Below are 13,209 nucleotides of genomic sequence, written 5' to 3' on the forward strand. Positions count from 1 at the left end.
TAGGATGACTCAACTGTGAGGATATTTCAGAAGGATTTTTTTTAAAGATTTTATTTATTTATTTAACAGACAGAGATCACAAGTAGGCAGAGAGGTGGGCAGAGGCGGTGGGGGGAAGCAGGCTCCTCACCGAGCATAGGACTCGATCCCAGGACCTCGAGACCATGACCTGAGCCGAAGGCAGAGGCTTTAACCCACTGGACCACTCAGGCGCGCCTCTCAGAAGGATTTTTAAATCCTCAGTCGACTAGGACAATCAGGCTAAGATTTGGTGATAATCCAGGATCTCTTGATTTCTACACTGATTAACAACAACAAAAAAGCACTGAACTCGATGTGTGGGGCCTGCTCTCATGACCATGAGATCACGACCTAGGCTAAAATCAAGAATCGGACACTCAAATGACTGAGCCACCCAGGCACCCTGCCAAATTAATTTAATTTTAAAAAATAGCTTACAAATCTTTTAAGAATGAGCAAATGAAATACACATCCATGGAAAGGAACAAAAGGATAATAAACTATATACAAATAAAACTATATACAAACTATATAGTCATTGTTACTCATAAGTAGAGAGAAACAAATAAAAGAGCATTTTTCACCTATGAGATTCCCAGATATTGTTAAATATGGTGTGGGGGGTGGCGGAGGGAGGTGGTGGGATTCCGGTTAGTGAACACTTACAGACTTCTGGGGAAGTATGAAATGGTTTAAAACTTTTTGGAAGGCCATGTAGCAATGTCTATCAATTTTAAATATACATACACTGTAACCCAGTGATTTTATGGTTAGGAATTTATATATAAACTTGCCTAAGGATGCAGAGATATTAAAAGGATATTCGTTTCACACTGTCTGCAAAAGCGAAAATCCTCAAAACGAACTACATGTTCACAAATTACGGTATAGCCATACAATGGAAAAACTATAAAGCCATAGACAGACAGACATCCTGCAAAAAAAAAAGCAGCAGCAATTTGGAATCAGCTCCCACAGGATGTCAAGCCTTACAAGTACTGTTTCAGCAATATGGGTTCAGCTCAAGCCCAGCTATAATGCTAACATGCAGCTATAAGCCTTTCATAGTAAGCAATGATCTTTTTCTCTTTGGGTCAAATTTTTGTTATTTTCTTTGCACTGATGACATCACATGTTCAAATTTTTTTGCTTGTCTTAGCACAGGTCGCTGTCCTTCTACCCCAGATTTTTGAGGGAATGACATTTCTAAGGTTCAGCAATGAAGACTGCTAGCATCTAGCCAATATACACACAAACTCACCCCTTTTAAGTTTAGCCAACTGGGTCAAAAGGCCTAACACTGAAAGGGATTCTTCAAGAAAATATGAATGGGTATCTTAACTCTTAATTCTGTTCTGTGCAAATGGCTTTGTATACCTGTGAGCCACCTATGTTGGCAGGAGGAAACACATCTAAAGAGAAAGCTACTTGGAAACAGAGTGGGAGAAGTAGGAAGGACAAATCCAAACGTGGCAGTATTTCAGAATAAAAAAATGAAGCCTGCCACACACACACACAAGGAAGGGAAAAACATGAACATGATGAAGCCAATCTTACTTTCCTCTGTGGCCTGAAGACTCCAGTGGCCTATAAAGTATTCCTACTGTCTTCTCTCTCCTTTTATACCTCTATGTACTTTCCAAATATAACTCTAATACTTCTAATCCATCTTGGGGTCTGCTTCTAAGAGGACTTAGACTAACCCACCTGCAGTTGCTGATGCTTCCACAGCACCTTCATGCAGGTCCCTGAGGACAGGACCTTGGATTCCTCCAATTCTCACTCCAGTAACACCTTCTCCAGAGCACCTATGTGTAGCACCACTGGTATTTGAGTTATTACAATTTTTGGATTTGGGAATGATTCAAGAAACATTTGACTTTTTAGCGTAATGCAAAAATCAAGCTCTGGCTCTACCACAAATGAAAAGAAAATTCCATGTATCTGTACATCTGTCTCTCTGAGCAGGGAAATAATTCTCCCTAATCAGCAATACATATCAAAAGCAAACTTTCATATAGAGTAATGCACATAACTACAGCACCTAAGCCCTGCCACTTGACTCAATTACTTTTGCTTAAAGCCATTCAGAGAAGAGAGAGGAGTTTGACTCTGCTTCTCCTTTGCCTTGTCACAAACAACAAAGCAGTGAAAACTTGAGCAGAGAATATGGACAGCGCTTTCCAAAGGCTGAACTACCACTTTAATTAAGTCAAAGGCATATGTATGGGGAGTGAAGCTGCCTAAAATGAAACCAGAAGTAAGTTTAATTCAGAAAGAACATGGATCTCTGATTAGTCCTTTGAGCTAAAGAAACAGATTTTAAAAAGTAACAATATAAAATTCTATCAACGAACCATGTACTCCACCAATTTTAAGACAAACACTGTATCTTCTTTGGTTCCACAGACAACCTTTTGAACCCAAAGAGAAGGCAAGATGACTTGTGACTTAAAAGGAACTCTCTGGATACCGTGCATTACTGCCCACTTCTCCAGATGTGTGAAAAAATAATTACTCTTGGGGCACCTGGGTGGTTCAGTGAGTTAAGCCTCTGCCTTCGGCTCAGGTCATGATCCTGAGGTCCTGGGACGGAGCCTTGCATATGGGGCAGGGGAAAGGTGTCTCTGCTCAGCGGGGAGCCTGCTTCGCCCCTCTCTGCGCTTCTCTGCCTACTTGTGATCGATCTCTCTCTCTCTCTCTGTCAAATAGATAGATAGATAAATAAATAAAATTACTCTTGATCGCACTGGTGCTTCTCTGGGTGATTTTCCTTGCCCACAAATCTGTTCTAACAGTGCTGGGATAATATAATTTAAGGATTCTCCATTTGTTAACATGTAAGAGGTAGGCAAGCAGACTAGAGAGCAGAAAGGAACCAAGAGTCTAAGGGGGAAGGAGATGCTTTCCTTCTAAATTTTCACATACAACTCATTCCTAATTGTGGTTGCTCTAATCCAACTGACTCTAATGCTTTTCTCCACATGGAACCAAAGTGGTTACTTCAGGGAAGAATTTAATCTAGTTCTTCTTGCATGTTAAAGGTATTTTTTGTTTTTCGGGTTTTTTTGTTTGTTTTGAAATCAGGGAGCAGCTTACTTCATTCAACAGGGGCAGTTACAGTAACCCAAGGGCTGCTTTTCCTTTAAAAAAAAAAAAAAAAATTAAGAGCCAGTCCTTATCAGACTCCCCCTCCTTAGATGTTTTGGGAGAAAGTTGCTGTAGAGCAGGAACTCTTGTCACCCAAGCTCACAGGCCCTGTACGAATCTGATTAAAACTTATTCACAAGAAACAGAATTCTGCAAATCAGTCTATGAACCCAGGACCCAGCAAGGCAAGACTTCGGAAAAGATGAGGTCAGTGCAGGGGGAGTGACATCCTTTATGTCTAAAACCGAACCTTTCCCTTCCTTAACCAGCAAGTAGGAAAATGGCAAGAGTACTACCACAGGCTCATTAAGAATGTGGGGTTCCATTCATAGGCAGTTCTGGCCTGGGAGTTTGGCTCTGGCCTGGGGATGCACTGCAGTCTATGACTGTCTATCCAATCTTACTTTCCTCTGTGGCCTGAAGACTCCAGTGGCCTATAAAGTATTCCTACTGTCTTCTCTCTCCTTTTATACCTCTATGTACTTTCCAAATATAACTCTAATACTTCTAATCCATCTTGGGGTCTACTTCTAAGAGGACTTAGACTAACCCACCTGCAGTTGCTGATGCTTCCACAGCACCTTCATGCAGGTCCCTGAGGACAGGACCTTGGATTCCTCCAATCCTCACTCCAGTAACACCTTTCAACACAGGAACTATGCCTCTTTAGAGTATAACTTCTTACTCAGCAGGATGAAGCTCCTGGAACCCAAGAGGCCAATGATGTTCTGGTTTCACAGACACCACAGGTAGTTTTGAAATTTTTGCCTCCAGGTTAAGCACCAACGGTATGACAGGAATTGGCATGGAAGCCCAAATTAATATAAGGTAAGACCTGTAAAAGACCTTACATCTGTCAGGCCTGAATATATGGAAAAACACACACACACACACTCTCTCTCTCTCTCTCTGTGTATGTATATGTATATATACACATATGTGCATATGTGCGTGTGTGTGTGTGTGTGTATGGCCCTGACTAATGCTAGAAAAATCCCTCACATTTATAGTATATTAAACATGGACCTGGGGCACCTGGGTGGCTCAGCTGGTTAAGTGTCTGTCTTTGGCTCATGTTCCTGGGGTCCTGGGATCGAGCCTCATGCTGGGCTCCCTGCTCAACAGGACACCTACTTCTCCTTCTCCCTCTGCCCCCAACTCGTGTTTGTTCTCTCTCTCTAGTGGTCTCTCAAATACATAAAACCTTAAAATAAGATAAACATGGAATTGTACGTTCATAACCAAGTTCTGAAAAATGATGACACTATTCGACAAGGAGAAGAAACAGGTCAAGTAAAAACAAAACCCTATTCCAAAGTACAAGTGACCTTCTGTATTCACCAGAGATTCCAACAACAGTGAGTATTAGACTCAAAGTCAGTTCTTAGTGTGCCGGTAGGAGCTATTAAATATGCAAATGCTCTGTTACATGGGGGCTACAATGCCCCAAATCAAGCTCAGTCCTATCAGATGAAGGAGTAAGTGAGATTCAGAGGTAAATACGAGGGACTATACCAGAATCCAACCATGCTCTATCACTTGTCCTAAATCACTTCTGTTCTAGGTTTATGTTTATTTAGGACATGCAGTATTAAATGACAGTATCACCCTTATTCTCCTAGTAAGACATCTAAAGATCAAATCAGCATTATTTTTCAATCAGCACTATGATCAAAACATCATTGTAAAATGAGACAGAAAAGGAGAAATCTTTTTAACTCAATTTCCCCTTCAATTCTCAAGGAGCAAAAGTAACCAAATACTTTGTATTGTAAGGTTTCCCCCCCTCCTCTTCATTCTTGGTTTATGATGTTAAGCTCTTAATGACAAGAAGCCAAGCCCACCTTGGCTAGTTTTCCAACACATCTAAAGCAAATCATACTCAGACTTCTATTTTCTCCAAGCATGACAACAAGGTGACGGAGTAGCTTTCCAAACTACTGGAGCAGCAGGCACTACCTCGCACAGGCCGGCGTTAAATCTGCACTTCACAAATCATGCAGGCTCCTGCCCATGTAGATGATCTCTCTCTGCAGAACCGGCAGTCTAACACTGGCTCTTCCAAGCATTAAAAATCATCACTCTGCTATCCCAACTCACTGTTCAGACGGGTCTTCCTGAATGCAGCCTTTATTATACCTCACTGCTTCTTCCTACACTGAAGGAATACCATGTTTTTAAGTCAGGGGTCCTCTTTCTTGCTTTATTACAATCAAGGGGTCTTACAGCAACCCCGATGCTGTTACATAGCACAGTGCTTTATAACAGTAAAGCTTCTGGAAAACCCAAACAAAAGACACGTCACCCGGTGACGTCAGCCTATATACGGTTCTGTGTGGTCGCAGCACATAAGCAATTCCATTCTTGTGCCGTTTCTCGGAAAAGCTTTTCAGTAAATGCACTCATGCTGCTCCAGGAGCTCTTCTCTGCAACAAGCCGCCCATCTGCCATCAACAAGTTAAGACCGAGGGAACTAACGGCTGCGGAAAGGAGAGACTGAAGCTTTGATTAACCAGCTGAGCAGTTAAAGGAGGACAAAATTAATAACTTACATTCAAAACTGATTAAGGGAAGCAGAAAGGACACAGAAAATGAAACCAACGCTTTCAAGAGGAATATCCTAAGGAAAAACATAATTCACCCTGGTGGATTCAATTTTGCTCAGAAAGCCTGGGACACAGAAAACAGGAAACGGGTCAAAGGCTCCTGCATGTTAGAGCCTTTTACAGACTCACTGCGTTGAGTCTAACAACCGCGACTGAATGCAGCCTCCAATGTGCTCAGAAGAATGGGTAAGTCCATGCATTTATGTGTCTTGTACAGTCAGCAAGGAATCGTGCTTTTTAAAATAAGCCACTGAATTCATGTTTTATGAAAGAAATCACAGTCAAATTTCTGGATTTTGAGGTTTAGGTAACAGCCTATATTGCTAATGACAAAACATGCTCTATTTTCTTAATGGTTTAAGTTTTGTTCTAGTCATACTAACGAGGTTAGTTTTCCTGCAGCAAATGAAAAATAAGTTATATGCAGTGAAATCTTTCGCCATAATGTTTTGGTTTTTTTAACAGCTCATACATTCTGCTGAAAAATATCCTATCTTCTTGTTTTCCTTAAATTATATTCTGCAGGCTTACATTTCAAGTGGCCATTAGGGGCCCCTATGCTGGCAGCAATATATGCAATGAGTATGGTTTTAAAAATGCTGCCTGCCCTGGGTATGGCGTGTCCACCCAAATGCCGCTGCGAGAAGCTGCTCTTCTACTGCGACTCTCAGGGCTTCCGCTCAGTGCCAAACGCCACAGACAAGGGCTCTCTGGGCCTGTCCCTGAGGCACAATCACATCACAGAGCTCGAAAGGGATCAATTTGCCAGCTTCAGTCAACTTACCTGGCTCCACTTAGACCACAATCAAATTTCAACAGTAAAAGAAGATGCTTTTCAAGGACTATATAAACTTAAGGAATTAATCTTAAGTTCCAACAAAATATTTTACTTGCCAAACACAACTTTTACTCAACTGATTAACCTGCAAAATTTGGACCTGTCTTTTAATCAGCTGTCATCTCTGCACCCAGAGCTCTTCTACGGCCTTCGGAAGCTGCAGACCTTGCATTTACGGTCCAACTCCCTGCGGACTATCCCAGTACGTCTGTTCTGGGACTGTCGTAGTCTGGAGTTTCTGGATTTGAGCACAAACCGTTTGCGAAGTTTGGCTCGCAATGGATTTGCAGGATTAATCAAACTGAGAGAGCTTCACCTAGAGCACAACCAGCTGACGAAGATTAATTTTGCTCATTTCCTACGGCTAAGCAGTCTGCACACACTCTTCTTACAATGGAACAAAATTAGCAACTTGACATGTGGAATGGAGTGGACCTGGGGCACTTTAGAAAAGCTAGACTTGACTGGAAATGAAATCAAAGCCATCGACCCGACAGTGTTTGAAACGATGCCTAATCTTAAAATTCTCCTCATGGATAACAACAAGTTAAATAGCCTTGATTCCAAGATCTTAAACTCGCTGAGATCCCTCACAACCGTCGGCCTCTCTGGCAATCTGTGGGAATGCAGCCCTCGAATATGTGCTTTGGCCTCCTGGCTGGGCAGTTTCCAAGGTCGGTGGGAACATTCCATCCTATGTCACAGCCCTGACCACACCCAAGGAGAGGATATACTAGATGCAGTCCATGGATTTCAGCTCTGCTGGAATTTATCAACCACTGTCACTGCCATGGCTACAACTTATAGAGATCCAACCACTGAATACACAAAAAGAATAAGCTCATCAAGTTACCATGTGGGAGACAAAGAAATCCCAACTACTGCAGGCATAGCAGTTACTACTGAGGAACACTTTCCTGAACCAGACAATGCCATCTTCACTCAGCGGGTAATTACAGGAACAATGGCTTTATTGTTTTCTTTCTTTTTTATTATTTTTATAGTGTTCATCTCCAGGAAGTGCTGCCCTCCCACTTTGAGAAGAATTAGGCAGTGCTCAATGATTCAGAACCACAGGCAGCTCCGATCCCAAACACGACTCCATATGTCAAACATGTCAGACCAAGGACCGTATAATGAATATGAACCCACCCATGAAGGACCCTTCATCATCATTAATGGTTATGGACAGTGCAAGTGTCAGCAGCTGCCATACAAAGAATGTGAAGTATAATATCGGCCTGTCATCAAAAATTACATCAGATAAGTAACCTATTTTACATAGTAGGGGCTAAATACATACCTAATTTTTACCAATGGTGACATTAAGCCTAATTTTCCAAATCAAGTGGAGACTTAAGTTTTTGAAGTGTTGAAGTATTTTTAATTTTTTTTATGAAACCATATTTTAAGTGTTATATGAAGCAAAGCTCTTATTAATTTGCACTCTTGTTGCAAAGTCTAAAAATGCTTACTTCAAAATAAGACATTTCATGTATGTAATTATAAACTATTATGTGTAAACATTTACACTAAGGTCTCCATATGTTATTTTTTTTCTATTGAAAACAGTTTGGAAAGAAGCTACTGAGCAGAAAAAGATATGGATCAATACTTGTTAGATCACTGCTCTCCATCCCAAGTACCACAACTGGCTTGCTGCTTAAAAGGAGGCTTAGCAAAGTTCCCTTATATGATAATTTGGTATTTACTCAAATCTACAATTTACTGCCAGTGTGGGAAGTAGAATTTGATGTATGCTGAAGACTGGTAAATATCAAACACTCTTCTTCCAGAGTTTTTGCCTGGGTTGGTAGATGCTATCAAAGTCCACATTATGAAATCAAAACCCTTTATGTAATTCTAATAAGCTGAGTGACTCTTTAATGTATTTAAATAATGAATCCAAGTGATTATGAAAAGGTCTCATTACAATGAAATCAATAGCAAATAATTACACTGACTTCATGTGACATATTTCTAGTTTTACTTATAATGGAAATGTTGATTTTTGTGGCATTTAGACAATTTTCTTAAACTAGTATTAAATCACCATTTTACTAATTAGTTTACTAAATCCTGTATTTACATTTACATGTAAAAAAAGATTTAGAAATTATTTTGGAGAGAAAAGAGACAAACAGAGTCAACTTAACAATCCTGTGACCTGCTCCCTCTAGTTTGAAGCACACACAAAAATTCTCTCCCTCCATAATCAAAGATGCCTTGACAAAGGGGTTTAAACCTCTTTCTTCTGCCTTCTCCTGATCTTCAAACCTCAAAAAGCCAAATTAAAAACAATTGGCTAGTAAGAGGCATAACACTAGTTCTTAATAGAATATAGTATAATGGAACCAAGAAAAAAATCACTTTCTAAATATTATATGCTGAAATTTGGCTATTTAATAAAGATATCTAACCATACTATAAATAGCAGTTCCTTCCAGGTGAAGGGAACAACATATTACTGAGGAGAACATTCTACATGCCTATACAGCCACACAGCGGTAATGCAAAGGTGGCGTGGAGGTGAAGGGATGAAAGGGAAAGGCAGCATTTTGAAATGTGACTCAAAGAAACAGTATAGCTTAAGTTAAAAGACAGTCATGAGTGAGGCAAAGGTTAACTACACAATCTGCATCAAACTGGGCAAGGCCCTGGGACCTGCAGCTGAAAAGGGGAGAGAGTGTTAATAAAAACATTCCATAATTAACAAATGGTAACGATGCCATACTTTTCATGCAGAAAAGAGCCACAAGTATCTCATTTCTTTGATTATGATTTCTACAAAGAAACTATGACATATATGGGATTTAGATCCAAGTCATCATTTCATATAGAATTTTTCCATAGAAGAGGTTTCTTGCATGTAGAGGCAAAACCCATTAAATTAGACTGGCTTAATTTTAGAAAAATGAGCATTTCTACAACTGACATTGGTTCTACGTGAAAAAAGGCATATATCCTTAGAGAAAACCACTATCATTAAAAAACAAAACAAAAAATCCCCAGCTAATCTTTCCCTTAATATGACCATTAACACATTATCCTTCTATCCAAGGCATGTTTTCTTCCCAGGATTGAACTGCAAACATGCTAAGACTACAGTTTAACCCATGAGATTTAACTGTAATTTTTTTCTTCTTTAATATTGAGAGGGGTGTCTACCTACATTTCAAAGAAAACATCTATCAGTAAAAACGCAGATAAGATCACAAATTGGGGTAAAAATGTGCTCTCTATATTTTCTAGGGTGGGTAGATTAGTTTGGCAAAGTCTCAGCCCAGCTGTGTTCAGCTGATCTAGAGCGGTGAGCATTTCATTTCTTATTAAACCAGACCATGGGCCTGCCTGAGCAGAGACAGAAGCTGATTTTACGGCATAGAGCGCAGATCATTGCTTCCCTGTGGAAGGGCTGGATCAGAAGCCCCATTACAAATGGGAGCTCCATGAGCTAAAATTTACCAACCCATTTATCAGGGTAACCATGGCCATTTGTCAGGGTAAGCTTTGTCACAACACAACTGTGCCCTGAACACACAAACTCCACTAGCCCTAAAGGATAGCACTGAAGTATTTTCCGTCATTTCATCCACAACCAACATTAACTGAAACTGTGAAGAGAAGGATGAGAAATACTGGCTAAAAATTCCCACATAAATATTAAAGATTACCTTTAGTAAAACAGACCATCAACTGACAAAACCCTTAATGTGTGTAGAAAAGTAAACTGGGAAAGCAAGCAATTCAGTAAATTCCGGGAAACAGCATAGCAAAGCCACTAAGGAATACTTTCCAGTCGAAAACTACAAAATATTTTTGCCCTCCATTTTTTGGGTAATGCTCTCAGAGAAAAGTAACAGTGCAGATAGCATTTTCCCTTTTCATTTAAAGTGCAAACTTCCCTTTTCAACTGCTTGTAGAAGGCAGGATTCCAGTGAATTTTGGCCTATTTGTGTTTTGGTATCGGCACAGCTTTGAAGATGAGACTGTTAGTCATATGTCCTCTCTTTACCAACTGGCTAGGGTGTAAGAGCATCACAGCTACACTGCAGATCCTGGTAATATGATGTTAGAGCTTTTGTTTCATCAGTGTAGTCTTACCCTCTTCAGTGCCTCCCCCATCCCTCAGATCTTTTTTCACTTTCAAGGTTTGAGGAAAATGACCACTTAAACAAGAACCAGAAAAATAATTAAATCTCTCTGGAAAAAGAAAAGCTAAGAAGGCCATGATACTGTACCCACCTAGTAACCAAGAGCTTCTTTGGAATCGTTTATATTCATTTCTGTAGCTTGCCAGGGATTTCAATCACTTTTCTGAAATCAGAGTGGGCTGATAAATCTGCAAATTCACACACAACTCAGAGAATACCCACTGCCAACATCAAATAGCAAAGATACTAATTTTTTAAGCCAAAAATCTGCACTAACACATGTAATTTCTTAATGTGCCTAAGTTAATTTCTATACCAATTCAATGAATGGAATCGATTGAACTTTCCAACTCCACTAATTATTAAAATCCATCTGCTTATTCTAATGCTAGTCACCAAGAGCTAGACTCCATCTTTCCAATAAAAATGAGCCCTCTGTATCGCTAGGTCCAAATCCTAAAATTCAAAACAGGCATATCATTTTCTTAAGGCATACTTCCTACACATGCTATCAGGGCAAAAAGCTGTAAATGTCTTCTTCCTAAAATGTGGATATCTATATGAAATTTTAAAAAGAATATTTTGAGAAGCTGACTTACATGACCATTTTCCTAATAGAGCAATACAGTGACAGACCTTTCTCAAAGTCTGTTTTGGGACATGATCTTCATATTTCATTGGCTTAAGTGCTTCAACCAGAAAAAGATGAAGATAAAAATGATAAGGTCATCTATAGGTAATTAAATATTCCTGTTCTTAATCTAGGGCAAAATCACAGTACTTGAATAAGGCCAAAAACACAAGGAAAATGACCGTTCAAGCTTTCATACAAGCTATTCATACAAACATTTGGAAACCCCTGCTACTCCTTCAACTAACATATCCTTCCTTGGTAATCTTTTAAAAAAAAAAAAAAAAAAAAGTCTGATATATGGAATGTTTGGTGAACCTTCCTATCAACACTGAGACTGGACACTAAGAGTATAGTCCAAACACATTGTGTTCAATCACCTTAAGAGCCATTTTTCTGTTTTGTTTTGTTTTTGCTGGGAGGTGGGCAATTGGGTTTGGGGGGTGGGTGGGAAGAAAATACTATTATAATGGGGCCAGGGGGATAACGAAGTGCAGTGTACAGGAACGATTTGTTATTAAAATTGTGTATACTGTAAAAAGTGAATGTCTTTTTTTTTTTTAAAGCTTTTCCTTGGTAGGCAATCAATTTTGACATGTGAAACTTGAAAAACCATTTGTGACAGAGAAACCTTAAATGAACATTTGTTTTGTACCATATTCTCTGCAATGCCAAATATGCCAGTTGAGTAAAGGGCAGTTAATCAACTCTCTTCATCGACAGAAAGGATAAACTAAGCGAATGACGGGGTGCTGGTGGTTGGGTGGGGAGGGGGTTGGGGACAGCCCTAGCCAAAAAGCTACCATGCCAACAGCTAGCAGTTCTGGAATAAGAAGTTGCTCTGTCACAAGCCTTACGGAGTGGACAAACTGCTATCCATAGGGATCACAGGGTCTAAGGTTGGCTCCTACCCTGCCCAAAAGTGGACTGCCACCACATCCTGAGGAGCTTCAAAAAGACTGCCTGTATCTAGCAAACAGCAACTTGGCCTTTACCTTAGCAGTTCTCTGGTGGGGAAAGACACAAACAGCACCTTACACACCATTCCTGGGAGGGATGGCCATAGGTGCTGATCATGCTGAAATCTCTAGGATCCCCATATACCCTACCCCACTCTGAGACACCAGCTCAGCAAATATGGATAGGGAAAAAGAAGGTAAGATTTTTAAGTAGTGGCCTTTGCTTATAATAAACAACCCCAGGATAGGATGCTATGTCTGGGCAGCATGGTGGTGGGGGGTGGGGGTGGGGGGAGTGTGCAGAAAGTGCCCTGGTCTCAAGGAACTGACTGCCAGGAGCTGCCACATTTGACTGGATGTACTTGCTACTTCTCTAGGCCCAGAGCAACACAGCAGGACTACACCGCAGGAAGAAACAAGGCCATCCCTTTCACCCAAGATTAAGGGAATCAGAGAGCCTAAGAGAGCTATCACACCAGGAATCTCAGCAGTAACAAGGGCAGAGACAGGAACCTCAGCACAAAATTTTACTGTCAAACTCATCATGTATGCACTAGAAGGCAGAGGTGATGGTGGTTTCAATTTGCACAAAGAACTGAATTCCTATGCTATATGGAGTTAAAAGAGCTTATTAACCTAATTCTCGTACTTTTAAATCTTGAAAATCCCATGTAAAGCTACATCTCATTTCTTTATCAGCTATTTTAATTAGTTTTGCCTGTATGCCACAGCATTCTCAGGTTCCCACTCAAATTTATAATAGATTTCTTCAAGGTCTGTTTCAAGTGATTTTTTTCCCTTTCTTTAAATATATCTAACCAGCTGGGTACTCAAATCTCCCTTAGACAAA

The 13,209-nt window shown here is 40.2% G+C and overlaps 2 protein-coding genes across 4 annotated transcripts in view; one reads left to right on the top strand and one right to left on the bottom strand.

Moving 5' to 3' along the window:
- The window catches only part of CTNNA1 (catenin alpha 1), a 316,889-nt gene that overhangs the window by 58,151 nt on the left and 245,529 nt on the right, over nucleotides 1-13,209 (bottom strand). The gene's annotated exons all lie outside the window — the stretch shown is intronic.
- LRRTM2 (leucine rich repeat transmembrane neuronal 2) lies at nucleotides 5,174-12,562 on the top strand. Its single transcript, XM_082725561.1, has 2 exons — nucleotides 5,174-5,963; nucleotides 6,303-12,562. The coding sequence occupies exons 1-2, from the start codon at nucleotides 5,960-5,962 to the stop codon at nucleotides 7,847-7,849; spliced, it is 1,551 nt and encodes a 516-aa protein (XP_082581687.1). The 5' UTR covers nucleotides 5,174-5,959; the 3' UTR covers nucleotides 7,850-12,562.

The sequence above is a fragment of the Mustela nivalis genome, assembly GCF_964662115.1.
Source record: "Mustela nivalis genome assembly, chromosome: 3".
NCBI classification, from domain to species: domain Eukaryota; kingdom Metazoa; phylum Chordata; class Mammalia; order Carnivora; family Mustelidae; genus Mustela; species Mustela nivalis.